The sequence below is a fragment of the Argopecten irradians genome, chromosome 5 (assembly GCF_041381155.1).
Source record: "Argopecten irradians isolate NY chromosome 5, Ai_NY, whole genome shotgun sequence".
Classification (NCBI taxonomy): domain Eukaryota; kingdom Metazoa; phylum Mollusca; class Bivalvia; order Pectinida; family Pectinidae; genus Argopecten; species Argopecten irradians.
In genome coordinates this window covers 23,900,448-23,924,478 of record NC_091138.1, presented here as the reverse complement: position 1 = coordinate 23,924,478, position 24,031 = coordinate 23,900,448, and the positions used below count along the sequence as shown (strand labels likewise).

General features: G+C 34.9%; 1 protein-coding gene across 2 annotated transcripts; it reads right to left on the bottom strand.

Annotated features, from left to right (window-relative positions):
* Positions 1–1,198: 1,198 nt before the first annotated feature.
* Positions 1,199–23,728, bottom strand: LOC138323290 (folliculin-interacting protein 1-like). 2 transcript variants are annotated; one of them, XM_069267782.1, is made up of 20 exons: positions 23,594–23,728; positions 21,248–21,365; positions 20,999–21,100; positions 20,485–20,585; positions 19,709–19,777; positions 19,385–19,479; positions 18,898–18,987; positions 18,467–18,633; positions 16,708–16,820; positions 15,657–15,777; positions 14,843–15,015; positions 14,494–14,611; positions 13,352–13,404; positions 11,482–12,723; positions 11,050–11,160; positions 10,583–10,751; positions 10,023–10,084; positions 9,632–9,770; positions 9,083–9,198; positions 1,199–7,631 (listed from the first exon to the last, which is right to left on the bottom strand). In XM_069267782.1, the coding sequence occupies exons 1-20, from the start codon at positions 23,674–23,676 to the stop codon at positions 7,553–7,555; spliced, it is 3,321 nt and encodes a 1,106-aa protein (XP_069123883.1). In that variant the 5' UTR covers positions 23,677–23,728; the 3' UTR covers positions 1,199–7,552. The 2 variants fall into 2 exon arrangements, with proteins under 2 accessions (XP_069123883.1, XP_069123882.1); XM_069267781.1 differs by lacking the exon at positions 23,594–23,728 and adding an exon at positions 22,953–23,089.
* Positions 23,729–24,031: the final 303 nt, after the last annotated feature.

The following is a 24,031-nucleotide window of genomic DNA, read 5'->3' as shown; positions in this document are numbered from 1 at the left end:
TTAAACAACTTCTTGTGAATAACTTAGAGGCCTAGAGACCTAATATTTGGCCCATGACATGCTTGGATGAAGGGCTATCAAGTTTGTTCAAATGAATGACCTTGATCTTCATTCAAGGTCATAGGGGTCGAAAGGCTAAAGTCTTTAAACAGCTTCTTCTCTAGAACCAGAAGGCTCAAGGTACTGATACCAATTTTGTTCACATGAGGACCTTGAACTCCATTCAAGGTCACATGGGTGAAATAGGCTTAAATCTTTAAACGACTTCTTCTCAAGAACCGAAAGACCCAGGATACTCATATTGGGCCTGCAGCATGCTTGGATGCAGGGCTACCAAGCTTGTTCAAATAAATGACCTTGACCTTCATTCAAGGTCACAGGGGTCAACTAGGCTAAAATGATTTAAACAACTTCTTGTGAATAACTTAGAGGCCTAGAGACCTAATATTTGGCCCATGACATGCTTGGATGAAGGGCTATCAAGTTTGTTCAAATGAATGACCTTGATCTTCATTCAAGGTCATAGGGGTCGAAAGGCTAAAGTCTTTAAACAGCTTCTTCTCTAGAACCAGAAGGCTCAAGGTACTGATACCAATTTTGTTCACATGAGGACCTTGAACTCCATTCAAGGTCACATGGGTGAAATAGGCTTAAATCTTTAAACGACTTCTTCTCAAGAACCGAAAGGCCCAGGATACTCATATTGGGCCTGCAGCATGCTTGGATGAAGGGTTACCAAGTTTGTTCAAATAATGACCTTGACCTTCATTCAAGGTCACTGGGGTCAAATAGGCTAAAATCTGATAACTTCTTCTCAAGAACCAAAAGGCCCAGGATACTCATATTGGGCCTGCAGCATGCTGGGATGAAGGGCTACCAAGTTTGTTCAAATGAAGGACCTTAAACTTCATTCAAGGGTACAGGGGTCAAAATGGCAGAAATCTTTAAATAACTTCTTGTGAATAATTAAAAGGCCTAGAGACCTGATATTGGGCCTGTGACATGCTGGGATGAAGGGCTACAAAGTTTGTTCAATTGAATAACATTATATTGAAATTGCTTCAGCGGTTTTGGAGAAGAAGTCGAAAATGGAAATTGTTTATTGTCGCATGACAGGCGACAACAGACAAAAGGCGATAAGAATAGGTCACCATGAGACTTCGTCTCAGGTGACCTAAAAATAACGCAAACAGATTAACTATTTTAGTATTTTTTATTATAATTTACACATGAATCATGAGTTAATGTTCAACTAAATGATACATGAAGAATATTCACTGGAGCACCAATACACATTTTATATACCGGTATGCTTTTCACGAAGTCAGATATGTAATATATAAAACTTTTCCACATTTGAAATTAATGGCAATCATTTGTGCACGATTCACAAGGGCAGGGCACATCAAATTTTAACTAAATTAGGGTAACTTGTAGTGTTATTTTTATCCTAAAATAATGAGCCTTCTCAAAAGTCATACCTTTTATTAGCATTCTGTTAACCAACTCACTTTCATGACTAATAAATTTCTCTTATTTCCATGATTGATTTTAAAACAAGCTTGTGGAGAATAACATTCACGTACATATACAAAGAGAACCAATATAATCAATATGAATATGAACATCCTTCAAATATAGGTGAGCTTGTTTTTTTATATCTATATCTTTGGTCTAGCTTTCATTCTTTATTTTTATTAAAGTACATAAAACAATACTGGAAACTTTATCCAAAGATATTATGCTTGAAATATAAACTCCAGTATAATAATCTAGCAAATATTCTCTAACTCTCCTGCATAGTCATACAAAATAATTCGTTTATTTATATGAGCAAGTAACTTACTAACCCATCAGACAAACCAGAATCTACTCCTTTGTTTGACTGACATGGCCTCTTTAGCAGATAAACAATGGAAATAAAATGTAAATATATTGTAAGCACTGCCAACAAAATTTGAGAGCTGGTTATTGACACCCTAGGAAACCCAGTGTCTAAAATCCAGTACGCTCCATTTATGATCATAGGCTGATTAACATGGGTAACCAATGATGATTATTGAGAAAGTTGATGGTCTGTTGTTCATTTAAGGATTAACTTGGATAGATTTATAATTATATTTTATAATTCAATTTACTAAATGTAATCTTTTCAATACTCCAAATTCATTTTAGGACGCTTTTGTCTATGATTTCATTATGCCATGATCTCAGCCAATCAGAAACAACGTTACAAACGGCGACCCCATTTTTTCCTTTATGAGCTGATAAAGTAAATTTTAAAGCCAATGAAAATGCTCGTAACAAGCAAAATTGAATTATATAGGAAAAAAATAGAAAAACATTTGTAATTATCACTATCTTAATGCTCTAATCAAATTTTGTGACAACATCATAACAGATTGTTTTGTTGGAAAGACATTTGCTTAATCTTTACAGGTGGTCATTTCAATACCAGGTATATATTCTGTATTATACAGAAAGACAAATATAAGTAATTATAAAGCTTTCTTAGTAAAACTGAACATTTGCGGAAGGCAAAACACTGTATCAGTCAAATCACAAGTTTTTGATTCTAATTATACAGATCCGCTAATACCCAGTACATTATTACACTATAGAATACCCAGTAATACACATACATACATGTACATATTGGGGTATCTGTATAATTAGGATCAAAATCACTAGTTTTATAAAAGGAAATGTACTGTATAGACCCATAATCACTTTACCAATGTTGATTGTTTACCATGATCATAATAAGTTTTTAAGTGACAATTTTTTCCCAATAAGGCCAGGATAGTAGTCTTGGAATTCCAACCAGCGGAACGCATAACTAGGAAAATCCAATAAAACAGAAATGAAATCAAACTTTTTATTCTTGGCAAACAGCTAGATTAACATGGATGAAGAGAGGCTAAACTGGCTCACCAGTTGTAGGTGATCAGATAAGGCACTGCAGATGATTTAGCAATCCAATGATGCATAGCTCACAATAAGTAATACACATAAATACAACATAGTAGACATATAATACTGGCCATGGGCACATTACATGGGGTATCAAAGTAGACATGGAAAACTATATTAATAACAGGTAGCAATTACGAATTAAATCAAATTGGGCATGGCTAACAGTTATAATAACATTGGCAATTACAAACAAAATCAATAAACTGGTACATGTGTAAGCTTTACACTGGTATCAAGGGATTAAAATGCTGCATTACGAAAAGACATCTTTGTTTGGATGAATAGCGACAATATACTATAATCTGGTGTGGCAAAGTCATGTAATTAGCAAATAGCTGCCCAGTAACTCCTCCTCTCCAAATCTACATCTAAAATAGTATGTGTATTAGGAAACCTGTACACAGGGATACAGTTCCTACTGTTACATGTATACAAGGGAAACAGTTCCTACTGTCACATTTATACAGGGGGATACAGTTCCTTCTGTCACATTCATGCAGGGGAAACAGTTCCTATTGTTATCTGACTCTATGTAAATGTAAATGAAGTAATTTCATCTATTGATTGGTCAATAGCTTGACTGTTGACCGGGGTGGAACGTTTGCATGCATTTATTGTTGACATCATAAATGATTGTTGACGTCATAAACACCAGCGCCGGATTGACCCTTGGTGTTGGGACCAACCCGATGAACTGTTTCCCGAGGCCGGAGTGTTGGGACCAACCCTATAAACTGTTTCCCGAGGCCGGAGTTCATCAAATTGGTCTCAACTCCTCAGGAAAGAGTTTTGACTGTTGACTGAAAAGGCATGAAACAACTGTATACTGTCACATGTACACAGAATGATACAGTTCCTGTTGTCACATGTACCCAGGGGAAACAGTTCCTACTGTCACATGTACACAGGGGAAACAGTTCCTACTGTCACATGTATATAGGGGATACAGTTCCTACTGTTACATATACACAGGGGAAACAGTTCTTACTGTCACATGTACACAGGGGAAACAGTTCTTACTGTCACATGTACTCAGGGGGATACAGTTCTTAATGTCACATGCACACAGGGGAATATAGTTCCTACTGTCACATGTATATAGGGGAAACAGTTCCTACTATCACATGTATATAGGGGATATAGTTCCTACTGTTACATGTACACAGAGGAAACAGCTCTTACTGTCACATGTACACAGGGGATACAGTTCTAACTGTTACATATTCACAGGGGAAACAGTTCTTACTGTCACATAAACACAGGGGATACAGTTCTTACTGTTACATATTCACAGGGGAAACAGTTCTTACTGTCACATGTACACAGTTCCTACTGTCACTGACACCTTAAGGATACAGTTCCTTCTGTAATGTACATTAATAAATGATTAGCATATTCGCTATAGATGCAGTTGCCTACTGTCACTTAAAACTTCATGATACACACACATCAGACATGTTCTTAATACAAGCCATTAAATCATAGTTTGCATACGATATGATATGTTATTTTCTCAAATCCTCACTTGATGTTGTATTCTAAACCTATATTTAATACTTGTACAATCTGATTGAATAGGATCACTTCATTAGGGCAACCATGACCTGTTATCTCGATGTGAAAAAGGTCATGGAACATTTAGGATATTTTACCAACTCTGCCAACAATACTTAAGGTATAAGTCAGTTTTCTTCTATCATAGCCTTGATTTCATTAGTTTAAGGAAAGTTAATTATCACGATGAACCCTCAATTTTAAGATTGGCCAAATACAAATGTCAATGTATTGAGGATATCATGAGCATAGTGATTTCAGTAGTTAAATGTGAACCTTTTTTTTAAACAACTGTGTTAGTTTCTATTATTATGGGTGCAATTAACATCATGACCGCTACTATAAATTATTGATATGTGAAATAATATTCTGAAAAATTCTGCCATTCTAGCCTTTTTTTTAGTGTAAGCTTTGAGCCCGTGAACAACAGAACTTTGACCCCAAGTATATAAACCATGAGAAATAAGAGTTGTTTCTGTAACATGTTTGTGTACAATGTCATGTAAATCTTCCCTAACAAGAATATGTAGTGCTGTGAGAATCACTAACTATTTCAGCTGTATCAATCACTTACAATCTGTATTTAATAGACATTAAAATATATCACAATATGCTGGCATATAATTTTAAACATAACACAATGGCAATTTGAGATCATTAAAATCATTCTGATGTAAATAAACTATATCTAAGACTAATACCAGGATTGTTTTATACAGCCATAGTATTTTCTTTGTAATATTGAAAGGATAAAGCACTGATATCCTTAACCATACACATGTTTTAAAATTAGACAATTCCTATATGCATTAACACAACTACTAGTTTCAACAAGAGATCCCAGAGGGATCTTGGCGCCCACCAAAGATTGATCTATGTCTGACAAATGAAAGAGGGATCTTTTCTCTGCTTTTCAAACTTACACTTCTTTTTTCTGCTTTTCAAACTTTAAACTATCAAAATCCAAGATGGTGGTCGCAAAATGCAATAGGCAGAACTAGGGTCCTAGAGGAACCTAAATATGAAATTTGAGAACAATCCCTTCAATACTTTCTGAGAAATAGCGGTAACAAACTTTAACTATCAAAATCCAAGATGGCCACCAGTCGGCCATCTTGTTGACCGATCAGTCCCAAAATGTAATATGCACAACTGGGGTCCTAGGGGAACCTACATATGAAATTTGAGAAAGATCCCTTCAGTGCTTTCTGAAAAATAGCGGTAACAAACTTTAACTATCAAAATCCAAGATGGCTACCTGGCGGCCATCTTGTTGACCAATCAGTCCCAAAATGCAATATGCACAACTGGGGTCCTAGGGGAACCTACATATGAAATTTGAGAAAGATCCCTTCAGTGCTTTCTGAGAAATAGCGGTAACAAACTTTAACTATCAAAATCCAAGATGGCTACCTGGCGGCCATCTTGTTGACTGATCAGTCCCAAAATGCAATATGCACTACTAGGGTCCTACGGGAACCTACATATGAAATTTGAGAACAATCCCTTCAATACTTTCTGAGAAATAGCCGTAACAAACTTTAACTATCAAAATCCAAGATGGCTGCTGGTCGGCCATCTTGTTGACCGATCAGTCCCAAAATGCAATATGCACAACTGGGGTCCTAGGGGAACCTAAATATGAAATTTGAGAAAGATCCCTTAAGTACTTTCTGAGAATTAGCGGTAACAAACTTTAACTATCAAAATCCAAGATGGCGGCTGGTCGGCCATCTTGTTGACCGATCAGTCCCAAAATGCAATATGCACAACTAGGGTCCTACGGGAACCTACATATGAAATTTGAGAAAGATCCCTTCAATACTTTATGAGAAATAGCAGTAACAAACTTTAACTATCAAAATCCAAGATGGCTGCCTGGCGGCCATCTTGTTGACCGATCAGTCCCAAAATACAATATGCACAACTAGGGTCCTAGGGGAACCTACATATAAAATTTGAGAAAGATCCCTTCAGTGCTTTCTGAGAAATAGCGGTAACAAACTTTAACTATCAAAATCCAAGATGGCTACCTGGCGGCCATCTTGTTGACCGATCAGTCCCAAAATGCAATATGCACAACTAGGGTCCTAGAGGAACCTACATATGAAATTTGAGAAAGATCCCTTCAATACTTTCTGAGAAATAGCGGTAACAAACTTTAACTATCAAAATCCAAGATGGCTGCCTGGCGGCCATCTTGTTGACTGATCAGTCCCAAAATACAATATGCACAACTAGGGTCCTAGGGGAACCTACATATGAAATTTGAGAAAGATCCCTTCAGTACTTTTAGAGAAATAGCGGTAACAAGAATTGTTAACGGACGGACGACGGACCACGGACGAAAGGCGATTTGAATAGCCCACCATCTGATGATGGTGGGCTAATAAATATATAATTCTACATTAATTAAGCATATCTAAAATGCATAACATGAAATAACCCTGTTACTTGATTTCATATGGGGTAAACTAATCCTTGTAAGAAAGTTAAAATGCTCATGGCAAACAAAAGAAGCATTTAAGATCATATCTTTGTATTATGTTCACAAATATAATATTAAATCTGCAACATACTTCTTCTGGTTGAATAGGAAATTTTCTTTGTCTCACTGAATACAAAAGGCTAGTGCATATAAAATTTGAAATTAATAAATGAAGAACAATCCTTAAATAATACATTTTCACAATAAATCTAACAATGAATTTAGCTTCAGTAGATGCTTGAATTTTCATCAAATAATAATTATCCTTATCAAAAACATTTTTAGGCAAGAACACATGATCAGAATATCATCTCCTACGTCAGAAACGTTAGCCAGTTGGCTAAGTAAAATAAAAATTAAAACAGGTCCCAAAATGTTTCCTTATCCTTGGACCATTGGATGATTTAAGAGTCCATTGCTCTATAGATTAGCATCCTTCGGCAGTGTTTGCCTAGATACCAACAGTCTTTGAGTTTTCCTGTTGGTTTTTATTATAAGTTTGTTGTTTTGATCTCATTTTTGCCATCATGACCTCTAGATGACTCCCAAGGAGAGATGAGGTGAATGTGTTCCGGCTATGGCTACAAGTAAAGGGAGATCACCAGGCTCAAAACTGAAACATAACAACGGAATTAAGTAAGTCAATACTCATAATCTTAATAAAAGAAAGAAAAGAAAATTAAAATGTTTACATATTGAAGCCCAAAGCTATATATTTGTTTGATCAGAGAACAAAAACAAATGAGCTTCACTTTCACATTTTAAAGGTGAAAGACAATGTGGATCTGACCTTTAAGTCAAGGTTAAAAAGACCCAATGATTTCTAATGTATTCTGCAAGTTTTATCATTTCATCTTAATGATTTGAATGGGCAATACTGTGACAATGTCCAATTTCAGATACCAATTATAACTATACTTTATAACAATAAACCTTAAATATCTAGGATTAATGATCATCTGCTTGTTATAAGCACATACCCTAATAATTGTGTCAGGATTAATGATCACCTGGGCCAAACAAAATTAATTTCTTGTTTCTCAGGCACGTTTTTCCAAAAAAGGATGAGGGAGGGAGGCTATTTTTTTTTTACTACCTAAAAATGTGATGAGGGAGGGATTTTTTTTTCTCAGTCACATAATAATATACATGAATCATGTGATTTGAAATTGTGTCAATTGTTAAATGCATAAAATGAATAAAGAAATCTTCATATTAAACTATTGTCTTTATTTTCTGGTATTAAACTTACAAATTAAATTGAAAAACAATTGAAATACAACTTTATGTTCAATGTTAACCAGATGTACATAAGCAAGTGATCAGGACTCCCTATGTTTTAAGATTTGGTCTTTTTGCTCCCCTTTCGTTCCTCCCACACATTTCTCTTTCTTTTAAGAGCTTGTTTGTCTCTGGTGTCACAGATTTTACATATTGGATATTCCGTTTGCCGATAGCGGCCGACACATGATGATCCGCGAATTTTGGCGGAAATGACCAGTCGTCGGGACCAAGCGATCCATCGCACAGACCTTTGTAGAGTTCGCCAAACGAACAAGTATCACTATAATTCGAAATGATTGTCCAGGGTAAAAGAACACTCCCAGAAAAAGATATTTGAAGCGAAATCATTATTGCTGCCGTGTACCATGTGCAATCACAAGCTTCTAAAGGATAAACAAACGTTTCAATGATCTGATTTGGGAGATTCTAAAACACGGATCGGTCAAGTTCCGGATAATGCGGGAACCAACGTCGGATTTTTTTCCGGAATTTATTTTTCGGCGCGGACGTTTTTATTTTTTTGATTTCAATAAAAAGTGAGTGGTGCGGGGGGTTCATATTGGATGCGGGCGGGCCTGAGAAACAAGAAATTAATTTTGTTTGGCCCTGCTTGTTATAAACACATACCCTAATAATTGTGTCAGGATTAATGATCATCTGCTTGTTATAAACACATACCCTAATAATTGTGTCAGGATTAATGATCATCTGCTTGTTATAAACACATACCCTAATAATTGTGTCAGGATTAATGATCATCTGCTTGTTATAAACACATACCCTAATAATTGTGTCAGTTCTTTGATGTTACATTTCTTTACATCTTTCAGGTATTCTGCCAACATTTTGCTTTTGAAGAAAATTTCTTGCAATCTGTCTTCCAAATGCATCAGACACTGTTAAACAAGAAGAAAGGTTAATTCAAGAATGAATTTCTCAAAATAGGAAATTTTATGGTACAAGTTCCATCTCCATTATTTCAAAGCTAAATAGGATTCCTTGCATCCTTTTCATTGTTCCACATTATATAAATCTGTAACCAAACTGTTCTATGTTACAAATGTAAAAAGGACATTTTTTTCTTAAAGCTTGGCTTCTGTCTGAGATGAAATACTGCATAATGCTTTAGATTGTCAGAGTCAATATTTTGCAGTATACAGGACAGTAAGGTTAAATTTTGCGTTTCATGTAATTCATGAATTATATTATACTATTATTATTACCTACGCCAAAGAATATTTTACCGGTGTGAGAGGTGTGAAGATAAACAACCCCTATAATTTATCCAGTATACAGTACACAACACATAGTAAATACATCAAGACTTACAAATTCTGAGCTCATCTTCAGTTTACAAAGCTGAAGGACTCCTTCCATGAGGTTACATACAAGCTGGGAAGCTATCACTGGCTTGGTAAGAGGCTCAAAGGGCTTGTCCACATCTCGACTACTGGCCACATTGACACACCTGAACAGGTAAATCGTTTGGTCAAGTTTTACACAAACTGTGTCACAATATTAGACAGGAATGAAATGTTCATGGTTTTTAAACATAATGAATTAAGGAGAGGTTAGGTAATCCTCTAAAAATACCTTAATAATATAATGATCTTGAATGTCACATTTATCAGTATTTCATATGTTGTGATGTAACATTAACTAACAATGGACATGAGAACAATTATTATTTCCAATGTTGAGATGAGAATTATACACTCACCATTGATCTGTGTCAGCTATAATACACACCGCTTCACCAATGGGTTCATCTAACACAGAATGCTGCAAAAATAAATATGTATTCTTAATAGTCATTTTCAAATATGGATTTACATTAATCATTACTATAGCAACTCAAAGTCAAACCTTCTAATCAACCTTGATATTAAAATTATGCAACCACTCATGAATCCACCATGGTGATATGCTATGTTATCAAGCTGTTCAAATCAGATTATAAATTCTGAAAAGCAACAAGTTGACAAATTCCATAACATACATTGTTGTCTTAATTACTAAAAACTAAGAAGGAAAATGCCATATAATTAAGTAGGAATACAGAGGTATCTGAATTAGACAAGGGTCAGTTTATACTCTATTATACTCTATTCGCAAACAAACAAGAAGAAAACTTTTAATTTGGTGGCTTTGCCGCGGTAGGTCCGGGAAGTTTAAGAAATTCTGTTGTTTGGATTCAGCATTTTAAAAGAGCACAATGTCAGACATTTTAGATAATAGAAATATGTACACAGACTGCAAGCTAAAACTCTTATGACATACCTGAATAGCAACCTCCAAATCACTGCGTAACTTTTCATGAAAGCTGTTATCAGAAGTACCATGTAAAACAAAGTCGGAGAGGTAATGATCAGAGTATCCGGCCATCAATGACCGTCCAAAGTTACGGTCAAACACTTTGATGCTGCTGCTGCTGAGCTCACCACTGAAACTGTTCAGGAAATGCAAAGGTTGTATAAGTATGATCTATGCAGTGTTTCTATATGTATGTACATGTAATACATTAATTTGATCAGGTAGTTCTTTTCACATTTATTATTATAGAAAAAGACTGGGAAAAAATAACTCTTTTTTTTTTTTATTTAAATTCCTTTACCGTAGTTCTTTTCTTTCATTTGACAGTTTTTTAATTTTCTCTACGATGAACAGAAATATTTGGTTCAAATAATGACAATGAATATGGAAAGATTTCTATCTCTATAACAGTAACACAAGCTCCTGTGGCTTACTTTGGCATGTCAAGCTCTTTACATCCTGATGCAGGATCGGATAAATCTACGTCGTAACTACTGGTAGAGGACAGGTGGCGCCGTCTACTGAGCTCAGTGGGTGTAACAGATCTGTAACGGAAAGTATGATTGTACTTCAATGTCTGATTACAATGATATAAATACAAATTGCAGCAGTTAATATCACTGTAGTTAAACATTACATAGCACAAAGACAAAATAAAGCATTTGATAGGAAAACATTTTAGGACTGACTCGACCATAATCCAAACATTATTCAATAATTCCACCACTCGCAAATTAGTATATTAGAAAACAATCTCAATTTCATTAGCATAGTCAGGAATTATGATTAATTCCATACCTTGTATCAAAATTGAAGCCTCAATGTGTTTGTAAATTTGAAATGATAATATTGCATTATTCACTTACCTGCATCTTCCAGGTGCCAGAGAATTCTGACGGCCAGCTATATGACTTCTATCAGTACTGAACTGCCGAGAAAATGATGATATACGAGGGCGTATTCCTCCACTAAATGAGCCAAGGCGATTCTCGTGACTGCCCTGTAGCTCTGCAGTTGGACTATTAGCTGCCAGCTCCCTTATAATGCTGTCGGTAGAACTTCTGATGGACTCGGACTTCACTAATGGGTAACTAACAATCCTATCTACAGCGTCTACATTATCTATGGTTTTGGTTTGGATACTAGGGTCTGTGAAATATTCATCAAACATACTATTGCTTCCTTCTTTCAGAAACCTTGTCCTAATGTCCACTACTTTGGCAGTTTCTATTGAATCCTTCTTGGAAACTGGTTCCTTTTCCTCTAAAAGTTTTTGTGTCAATCTGGACACGCTACATGAACTGGACGGGTAAAATGGCTGAGGTTTGACTGGGTTAGGGGTAGGAACTTCTATCAGGTCACTGCTGAGAATCTCCACAGATCTCGACACATTCTTTACATTCTCTACAGGCACAGCCTCAACTATCTTAGACACCGATAAACTACATGGCCTCGGCAGAGACGAATAGCCATGGTCCGGTGGAAGAATTGAATGATAACCCTCGTCTGTTAAGGAACAATCATCTGGTAAATGAAAGTGTATGTCGGTATCCTGAACACTTTTTATCGTCTTTGGAATAACATCTTCATATTCTTTACTTATCCTCCTCAACTCTTTTTCCACACTGATCTGACGTACACATCCTTTTGGTGAACACAATAGCTTAACTTCATCCTTATCACATGGATTTTGACACTCTTTTCTATTTGATTGAATGTCTTTTCGTTCTCTCTCCAAAGAACACTGTAATATTTCTTTATGGGATTGACTTGTGTTACATGTATCCTGAGGTGTTTCTACCTTTCCTTTACCAAAGTTTGTTTCCTCATGTCTCGTCCAACTCCCAGAATTTTCTTCTTTCACTGGAAAAAAGGCATTTGGTTGTTTTTCCAAGATGGGAGTAACATCTTGTTTGTCATTCTCCATTTCAAAACTGAGATCGTCAAGGCAAGATTTTAAAGATCCTAACTCATCATTTTCATGAACGTCACTACATCTGATGAAATATGTGAGAATGTACAATATTTTTTTCACTAGATCAGCTTTTTTCCCGACCACCACTGTCCTCGCCACCTTGAGAGGAAACCCAATGGCTCCATACAGATCACTATAACAAAATATGTGTAACACGTTATCATACAGTATTCCATCTTTGCATATTACAGATTTATCTCCCTTGCAAATAGGTATACATTGTGACATCATTATTTTGTGAGCGAAACTTGCATTGTTTTCTCTGAAAAGAATAAAGCTACACTCGAAAACACATCATGTCACAATCAATGACAAGTGCAAATAACTCTGTCATATGCTAATACATAATAGCATACCATGTGCCGAGAAAAATAAAGTTAGTTGCTATTGTGTTTGCTATTGAACTTTTAATGTGAATACAATGAAATCAAACTCATTTTCGAATTTCAAAGATATGATCAATATATCAGTCTATATTAATCTTCCACATGAAAAAAAATTAAACTTCTTTATCAATAAATTGCATGGATAGAATTTGATCAATATTCTACTGAACGCATATCCTATAAAGGCATTAGAATTTTTAATTTCAGCAAATTCTTGCTAGTTACAAATCGCAAATCTAAAATTACCGGAAATGTACTGTGGCATGCATTTTCAGTTTGTAATTTCTTCAGATGATAATTTCATAAACTGGTCAGTATTCTTTCCAAACAATTACGCTGAAGATAAATTAGGCTATTTTTTATGGTAACACTTACCCAAGTTGAGCCCACAGAGGATTGTAAGGATGTGTTTTAGCAAACGTGTCCACCTGTATCAAAACAATCAAAATATCATCAAAATTTTACTAACATCAAATTTTCCATGGACATTTGTCACAGTAATCTGGAAAGTACTAGTAAAATATATGTCTCAGATAACTACACAACCTTGATAATGCGATCAAAAGCCAACTTATATCTCATGACATAATGAACTTTGAATGATTGCATGATTGGGTTTTTTTTTCCCCATTTTCATATTTACAACATTTATGTCATGTCTAGATATGTGTGTGGTTGTGTAGGTGTGTAGTTATAAACAAGCTTAGTTTGGTGTGTGGTTGTGTGTTGGTGTTTGATTGTGTAGGTTTGTGGTTATGTAGGTGTGTGTCTACATACCAAGTTTGGTGTGTGATTGTGTAGGTGTGTGATTGTGTAGGTGTGTGGTTGTGTGTAGGTGTGTGGTTGTGTGTTGGTGTTTGATTGTGTAGGTTTGTGGTTATGTAGGTGTGTGTCTACATACCAAGTTTGGTGTGTGATTGTGTAGGTGTGTGATTGTGTAGGTGTGTGGTTGTGTGGTTGTGTGTTGGTGTTTGATTGTGTAGGTTTGTGGTTATGTAGGTGTGTGTCTACATACCAAGTTTGGTGTGTGGTTGTGTAGGTGTGTGATTGTGTAGGTGTGTGGTTGTGTGTAGGTGTGTGGTTGTGTGTAGGTGTGTGGTTGTGTGTAGGTGTGTGGTTGTGTGTAGGTGTGTGGTTGTGTGTTGGTGTTTGATTGTGTAGGTTTGTGGTTATGTAGGTGTGTGTCTACATACCAAGTTTGGTGTGTGATTGTGTAGGTGTGTGATTGTGTAGGTGTGTGATTGTGTAGGTGTGTGGTTGTGTGTAGGTGTGTGGTTGTGTGTTGGTGTTTGATTGTGTAGGTTTGTGGTTATGTAGGTGTGTGTCTACATACCAAGTTTGGTGTGTGATTGTGTAGGTGTGTGATTGTGTAGGTGTGTGGTTGTGTGTAGGTGTGTGGTTGTGTGTTGGTGTTTGATTGTGTAGGTTTGTGGTTATGTAGGTGTGTGTCTACATACCAAGTGTGGTGTGTGGTTGTGTAGGTGTGTGATTGTGTAGGTGTGTAGTTACATACATACCCAGTTTGGTGTGTGATTGTGTAGGTAAGTCCTGATGGAAGTACCCCCTGCCGGTGTAACTGTAGGAACCCAGGCTAAGTGATGAGTAAGAACTGCCGTAACCAGTGTGCTCATGAAACTGTGATAGAAACGAAAACGTTTACCAGTGAAACAACGAAAAGAATAGTCAGAATTGTTTTTTCTAGAAATCTAAACTTTTTCATCATAGTTACTATTCAGAGCATTACTTCCCGATAACTTCATTACAGAAACTTTATTTTGGCAACACAAATATTAAAACTTGAAATTCTGTCAAAAAAACAATGCAGATACCATGCATGAAATTTAAACAATAACATCTATTACTTACAAATTAGTGTTCTTGTTGTCGTATTTGGACACAAGAAACATGAATTGCTTCATGAACTTTTCACACATGGAGTATCTATAGCTGCTATGGGACATCATGTTTAACCACACAGGTTCAGATAGCCGTGGTGTTGTGTACAGGTCCTGAACATCTCTTCTAAAGTTGTCCAAAGCCTGCGGGGTAAAATCATTTACTTTTAATATCACATCAAATCAATCATCACATTTCAATTCATAATATTTTTTAAGATAAACATGCAAATGCATTTGCCACTTTTTGACCTATTTCTCTGTCATATTTATGCATTTTTAACTTTTAATTATAATGAATCATCAGGTGGTATAGTAAAAAAATTGTCAATGTCATTGAGTTCAAAATCAATTTCTTTACCACTTTTATATCACTGATCACAGATCTAAGTGAGCTCTTACAATATCAGTGATCATGCTAAAATAATATATTAGTGAACCATTTTACAAGTCCTTTAAACCTTTTCTGCATACAGTACAAGATGCTCATATGAATTTATTACTGCATTACACTAGACAAAATAACCTTAACCCTCAATATAATAAGTGGTTTCATTATCTTTCAGGAGAGGCAGTACAATTACAATTCCATGGGGTACTATTCTAAACAATCTGTATGTTATCTAATGTAATTTAGCCCAAATCAAGCAGTACCACAGCCAGGTTTAACCTGCAAAAAGTGCTGGGTATTGCCTGACATTGAAACCCCTGCAAGCTGACATATGTCTTCCTTAATTCAAATTAATGCACATCAAAATAGTATTCAGTAATGTTTATGATCTTACCTCCATGACAATGTGGACAAATTTCTTTCTGTTGTTGTAGGCATGGCTCACTCCTGCCTTCAGTTTGTCTAGGTGTCCCTCAAACAGTGTGATGTGCGAGAAGAAGAAATTCTCAAAGCACCTGCAAATTGACAGACATTTATTTACCGTACTTTGTGTGTATAGTGTGCACTTTTTTCATAAATTATCAAGTGAAAAGTTGGGGTGTGCAATATAGTATGACTATAAAATTTACTCTTATCACATATCTTTTAAATGGTTCTGTAAGATCTCATCCTGATTTCAATACTAATTGAAATAATTGGGAATACGGAAGTGTGCAGTCAGTATTCAAATATGGCGGCCACCAGTGGTTGATCAGCCTACTTGGTCGGTTTCCAGCTAATGTCTTGGACAATGATTAAATTCAAATGCCTATCAGATACACAATAGACCTGAATGATACCGATTGGAATTACACAAGGTATGATGACAGGTAATTATTTGATAGTAATAACATCGTTGTTGAGATACTCATAGTGTCACCTGCAATTCACAAGCTAACTAGGCCTGCCTCTGTGTAAACAAAGTGTCAATCATCATGTCAATCTCCTCTCGCCAGTTAATGTTATTGAACATAAGGTTGTTTTAAGCACTGATTAAGAATAAGAACCATTTGCTGTTGTTCTTTAAGAGTGTTTGAAGGCAATGCAAAACGTTTTGAAAAAAAGATACAAAACCTGAGATTTTTTTTCACCCAAAATAAAACTCAATAACGTACCTGCGCACTATACGCGGGTGCGCACTCTACAGGCAAAATTACGGTAGCATTTCATTAAGACAGATTATAGTGGAAAGTTAGCCAACAATAATTTTTAAGAAATGTCAGTGATTTACCTTGTGTCTACTCATGTGAAACCCATTGGAAACTTTAGTGTACATTTCTGAAACCCATTGGAAACTTTAGTATACATTTCTGAAACCCATTGGAAACTTTAGTGTACATTTCTGTCAATAAGGGGCAAGTACAACTCCCAATAGACAGAGTGAATACATTTTTCAGGTATCTTACCTGTTGACTCCCTGACAATCCTTGTCTTCTTCCAGCCCAAATAATATCCCCAAGGCAATCTTTGATTGTTTCTTGCTTGTTGTTGATGAGGTTGTACATGATGAAAAACTTTGCTGCAGATGAACAATAAGATATCAGCAAGATAAATATAATTGTATCAGCAAGATAAAAATAATTGTATCAAACCATAGACTCACATTCTTCATGAATTTATCAAATATAACTTTAATGTTGCTTAATCGGTAAGGACAGTTGGCATTAAGGATATACAAATGTAGTTGTTATACACGCTATCAAACTTTCACACTACATCAAAAAAATTAATTGTTATACATGGATATTTTTTTTAATAAGTCATACTTTCGGACACCAGGGTTTTTGCCAGGCCTTTATAGGGTCCGGTAAACGGACCCATTCCCAATTGAAAAATAGCACTGTATTTTCCCAAATTCAGTCACTATTTTCCCAATCATAGCATTAAGTTAAAACCGCAAATGATGTCTCAATATACCTCCAGTAACGGTTATTAATATCTAATGTCATGTACTAGCCCATTTGTTTACGTTCGCGGAAGCGTCCTGGTTTCAGTGGCGAAGTCCCACAACTTTTTGGACTTTGCAATCAAACTCACCCGAAAAATGGCGGCCATGACAGGTGAGTCGGCTGGCCGAGAGCGCAGGGAAACTAACTGGGGTACGGACACAAAACATCAACCAGACATAAAAATAGGATTATAAATGGCAATCACCGATTAATCAACACCTCAGGCACAATATCTTGGGTCCTGTCAGTTGGTATTTTTGGCACGTGGCCCACTTTCAGTGTGGTAAGTGACAGTAGGAATGAGCCAGAGGCAGAGGTTTCGTCTGCTATTCAATTTGTTAAGTATCAGTTGTAAATAAATTTTTGTTTTAATCCATATATTGTGGTTTGTGTATACATGTAGTATATTTCGTTTTCAAATGTCTTTGACAATTTACATAGGCCTCAGGTACTTGCATTTTGCCATAATCTCTGCATTGATCAGTTACATTTTGTACGTTCCAAGTATTTTATTTTGAACGCTCTGGACATCGTCGACAGAGCATAAAAAATACTCATCATTTGAACTATAATTTGTGTTTTATCGGGTATGGATATGTCTAATTATCACAAAAAATAATATAGAAAATAATTTATTTTGCTTTTGGTGCATGCACTATCAGTACTTCATTCGATATGACATAGTGCCAAAGATATTTTTTGGAATGCAATTAATTATTTTCATATTTTTATCTTAAAATAAAGAAGAAGCTCAAACTTTTTAATGGCGGTAATGGTATACAGAAAGCAACTTTTGTAACTGTACAAAAAATACTAGTTCATCTACTCTTTTTTTTTGATAGAGAAAAAATACTGTTTGTCAGCGGTGGAATATCTTTAACATGCAATATAAATTACATACAGCATCAAAAATATTTAAAATGATAAATTCATCAATTTTTTATTACTGAACACTGACTCAATAGTTAATGAATATTTTGAGTCAGACTTAAATTAAAATGATGATGATAATTTCCCAATTTTTTAAAAACACCGATAATATTTTCCCAATTTTTGCTCAGGGTCCTTTTCCCAAAATAGCTGGCAAAAACCCTGGACACATGTTCACTCCCTTACACTCACAGTAGATGTAGGATCAGCTATCATTAATAATGCAAGCCAAATTAAGACGTTATAATGTATCAAACTGTTTCATACATATGTCATCTTGTATTACCTCGTGTGCCACTAGGTTATCCTGCGAGTCTCGTTTTTTAAGTCCACTCTCCAAGGAGGTATACTGAACCCTCATCCAGCGTCGGTGAAGACTGTTATAGCTGTTATAACTACTAGCGTTACTACCAGGGGACGGGAATGGCGTATGGAAACTTCCACTTGAGGTTACTGAAACCCAAATCACATCCATAAATTAAATCTCATTTTATTTTCATGGCTGATCGCAGTTCAACAAAGATAAATCCTTGTCTGCAACGTTTATTGATGCATACCGCAGTGGTACTTTTTACATTGAAAAATGTATATTTCTGTCATACTTTTAATTTTGAATTTTTTTTTCATATATTTTTGCTTTCATTTATTCATATATTTATATTAAAATAAACTTGTAAATTATTTTATTCAGCATTTTTAGTATTTCAGAAAACTTACATGACGCCAACCCACTATCTTCGTCAATGATATCAAAATTAGCTCGCTTTGAGTGGGACGGTAGAGGAACATCCATTGGAACACTTTCAGCTAAGATTAATAAAAAGTATCCAAGGCATGAATATTACATTCAGTAGAATCAGAAGGAATCCCATCTTTGAATATTTGTGGAGGTAGAGTTATTATGTGAGTAGCAGATTATATTCGATAATATAAATATTTAAATGAGGAATTCAAACATTGCATGTACATTTTAAAATATGTATATATGTAAATTGATTTTTTTTTTTAATATTTATTTTTAAATCACAAATGAGATCATGGTTATTGAGCACAACAGTAGACAATATACCAATATTACAACATTACCAGTAAATATTGCAAAATTTATTATAATAAAGCTTCTTTAACCTTTTATGAATATCAAAGGTTTTCAAAACTGGAACAAAACTCAAAATATGCTACTAGGCAAAATTTGTTATCTTACCTAGATAAGTGCCATTTCTATCCGAGCATGATATAGGTTTGGGGTCAGAGGGATCCGAATGGCTTTGTAGGCTTAGCAAATCTGAATCGAGTTCACTACAAACAAAGTGATAATATTCATACTATATAATATCATCAGTCACCACCAAACATAGAATACTTCAAACATATTATAAAGTTACATACAAATGATCCAACAAATTCATGTTTGAAAGGCATTTGACAATTTCTACAGTGAATTGCTTTGTTTTATAGGAATACATTGCTACTTTTTGTTACTATGTATACTGATTTAATTTGTAGTCTGTATTCAAAATAAACCTACCTGCCCATGGATTCTCTCTTAGGTGGTTCCGGTACAAAGACTTTTGTCAACATCATTTGAGGAGGCGACCTGGACAAAAAGATTAAGGCATTGCTAACATGAATCAATATAAAGGAGCATATAAAACAGTAAATTTATCAATTACGGTATGTGTTGTACTGTTACAATACACTTGACATAAAAACTGTCAGTAAAATTAATTTAATATTGACAGGTAGTCTCTGGATCAGTCTGATATAACAATGCAATATAACCAGATACAAAAAAATGATGGCCCTGTTTATGCCTTTATAGTACCCATTTAGTGTTTATTTGATACAATTTACTTTGTGGTATGTGTTTTTGATACAATGTACTTTGTGGTATGTGTTTTTGATACAATTTACTTTGTGGTATGTGATTTTGATACAATGTACTTTGTGGTATGTGATTTTGATACAATGTACTTTGTGGTATGTGATTTTAATACCATGTACTCTGTAGTATGTGTTTTTGATACAATGCACTTTGTGGTATGTGATTTTGATACAATGTATTTTTGTTGTATGTGCTTTGATACAATGTACTTTGTGGGATGTGATTTTGATACAATGTACTTTGTAGTATGTGATTTTGATACAATGTACTTTGTAGTATGTAATTTTGATACAATGTATTTGTAGTATGGGATCTTGATACAATGTACTTTGTAGTATGTGATCTTGATACAATGTACTTTGTGGTATGTTTATTTGATACAATGTACTTTGTGGTGTGTGATATTGTTATGTACTCACTTGGTCAGGTGGACTTTGAGGGACGACCCAGTATAGGCCATTCCAACACTGCCAAACATGATCTCCTCTAAACTCTGCACATCTGATCCTGGCTTTGAGAACTATCAAATTCACACAATACCCATATCATCAGCTTATTGTAAATTAACTTTTTGACAAGGTGTGCACCAAAGAACAGCAATTTTACATAAATGAATTTGTAAAATTACTCAGAATTTTTTTCTACATTTGAAATGTTGGTAAGACATAAATGTCCATCCCTCCATTTATTAAGAAAAAATGTGAGATGAAACAATGTGACAGAACAGGTTTTAAGTAATCAATCATGTACATCAAAGTAAGTTTTCCCATCAAACTGTTTTGCTTTATGAATAACAAATTGATAATATTTTTTTCTATAATCAACAGGTTCAACACTTTCTAAATCAAATATGTTTTATGTTACTTTATATTTCAAATATATTTATATAATTGGAATATCAAACATAAACAGTCACTAAATAATTACACTTACCAGGAACTTTGCTGACTGCCGTCCTGCACCCAGCTGTTCGCTTGGACCACATAGCTTTGTTTTGGGTGAAACAAATTTTCTCAACCCATGGTAACATTTTGGCTGCAATCAATATTACAAAACATGAATGTATTAAGCATTCAGGCAATAAGTAGAGACAAATTGTTTCCTTAAATTGCAAGAGTTGATTTGTTTTTACATATTACTGTGATATGCCAATAAAGGATGAATAAATATTGTAGTACATACCTGTGGTTCTACATTTCTTTTGACAGCCTTTGAATCAAATAATAAGGTTCTATCTCTTTCATTATCTGCATATATCACCAATCGAATCTGATCTGGGTCAAATTTTGGTGTCTTCCACCTAAAAAATTGAAAAACACTTTGTACAGAAAATGACATCCAAGTATAAAATATCATTAACATATCTTATGATGCTGAATAATGAGTTTAATTTGAATCACAATCAATTATCATTAAAAGAATATATTTCAAAAAGTAAAAGAGCTAGGAAGCAAATGATAAACAAAATATTAAATGATATACCCCGGTAAAATGCAAGGATATTATTTCAATGAAAGTATTATATATGAATCAAGTTGCCAAATAAACAAGATATGCATTGCTCTCTTGTGAATAAATAACTTTAATTACAGTGACCAATAAAAGTTTTATTCATTAGATTTGAGGCAATATTACTTGTTTGGGTGTATAAGATCTAAATGTGCCAGTGTTTGTGCAGGAGATAGCAAGGAATGTGATTTACTGTTTAATTCCAATGATCATGACACTGTTTATTTCGCAATGAAATGAATTATTTATGCATAAAATTTACATTTAAAATTAAAATAGTTACAAAAACTGCATTCAAAATTCAAGCAAGATAAAACCATTTCTAAATCAAAAATTTGATATATGCTTCGAATCTGACGAGTTTGTCATGTTCTGTTGCATTTAGCGATCCCATTCCAAGTTGACATAACTAGAACGTTCCGCTAAATGGAATATGTCAATTTTGACTGCAGTGTAATTTCATGTGATTTGCCAAATTTTTCCTTTAGATGTTATACAAGACCGGTCTTTGTGCAATGCAATAAAAGATGACTGGTGTCAATTCATTGATGTATCAAATGCTTGGCATCAATTAATATCATCATACTGCTTATTTATACAAGGGGCTAAAGGTCATCTGACAACCTTAGCACCAGTTCAAAAGGAAAAGAATTACAGTAAATGTTTTTCAATATGGTGATTTTGGCATTTTGTTGGTTTTGACTGGTTTAATGTATGATTATTGCCAGGGTCATTTATGTAGTTTGTGCAAGGTTTTTGGATGAGGAAACAGTACTCATAGGAAAAACACCAAGCAGCAATCAGTATACCTAGCAACTGCCACACATGGAATTTGAACTTGTGACCTTGAGGAGGAGGGCTTGTGGTAATATGTGATATTGATATTTTAACGACTCGGCCAGTGGCCCCTGATTTTGATATACATCTTGAATTTTGGACAGAATTCAATGTATTTTGGGAAGGTCTTAAATAACTACGCTTATAACCATTCAAATTTTCAGCATAAGTTAGTAACTGTAGGAGATCTTTTAATTGTGTTTTCAAGATGGCAGCCATGGTGGCCATGTTGGATTTCTCCTCAACTCAAAACACAATACTTGGACCATGTCAGGATCATTAGAGGCATTTTTTAGCTAACTTTAGAAGTTAAAATGTGTGAAAAGTTAACGGATGGCACACTTGTGTGTCATATGGACAGTGAAAGATAATTTATGATTACAGACCAAGTATGATGGCTATAGCCTGCGAACAGTGTCATCCTGTACCTTTGGGTGAGATGACCTAAAAAGGAACTTAAGAAGGGAAAGCATTGGATATTGGAATGGAATTTTACAATTATAGGTTATATGTGGGATATAAATCAATAATTAACCATTACATTTTTTGACAATCAAAACATATTTGACTGTTATACGCATCTGTTGGCCCTTGCAGTGGAAGTTGGTAGTACAGACGTACCTGGACATATGAAATATAGCAGCAAAAAGATAAAACGTGCATTTTCAAATATAGTTATTGCCTATACTTCTGTAATGTTATATTTACCTTGTAAAATCTACATGTACCATATCCATCAAGCTGTATATAGGCCAATGATATGATAATCTATAGAGATGAACCATATAGTCAATGACAAATATGTGTGTATCAACGCTTACAAATAAACTCGTGGGATATTATACGTTGTAAGAAATTGTTTACATTTCTGCAGCCTGTCACAATCACATGTCACTGTGTCACGACCCACGCACATAGTTTCTCCGAGTCAACCGTGATCAATGTCTATATCATCATATCAAAATGCTAACAATTACACACAAGGAAAACAGAACAAAATTATACATAAATCGCTTTTAGAAGACAAAACAACATATCGATAACCATTCGTGTGTCCAGAAACGTCGTCAGGTCACTGACAAAACCAAAACAAAACCAATGTTCGAACGATTTTTTACCAACTTGTCATTTTTATAGTCTCAAAATCACCCAAATACTTTTAAATGACATATAGAAACTCACTCTGTGTTCGTGTCTGACGAAGTCCATCGTTCAAAGGCACTACATCTGTTTTTGTTAGGTAATATCTTCTGTAACAGTGCCATCGTCCGCCATTACAGGTTTTCCGTCACATGACTCACGTGGGCCAAGACTCGATCTTTTGTATTCTCTCATGTGATTGGTTGAGTGCTAGAGTCGAAAATTGGCTCAACGCCAACAGTCACATGCTTTCTGTGTAAAATGAATAAACTATCATCATGTGACTTGCAGAGGTGACATAAGGCTAAATTTACACTGAGGCTTAGTATAATTGTAACAAAAGACCTGGTAATGGTTATTAAACTTATTTATATTCGACTTTTTATTTAATTTATGAGCCGATTAGCATGAAACGTCGGCCTACTTGTACATGTACTTTTACTGTCAGTAACCCCCTAAGCCTAAAACGTCTAAAATGAT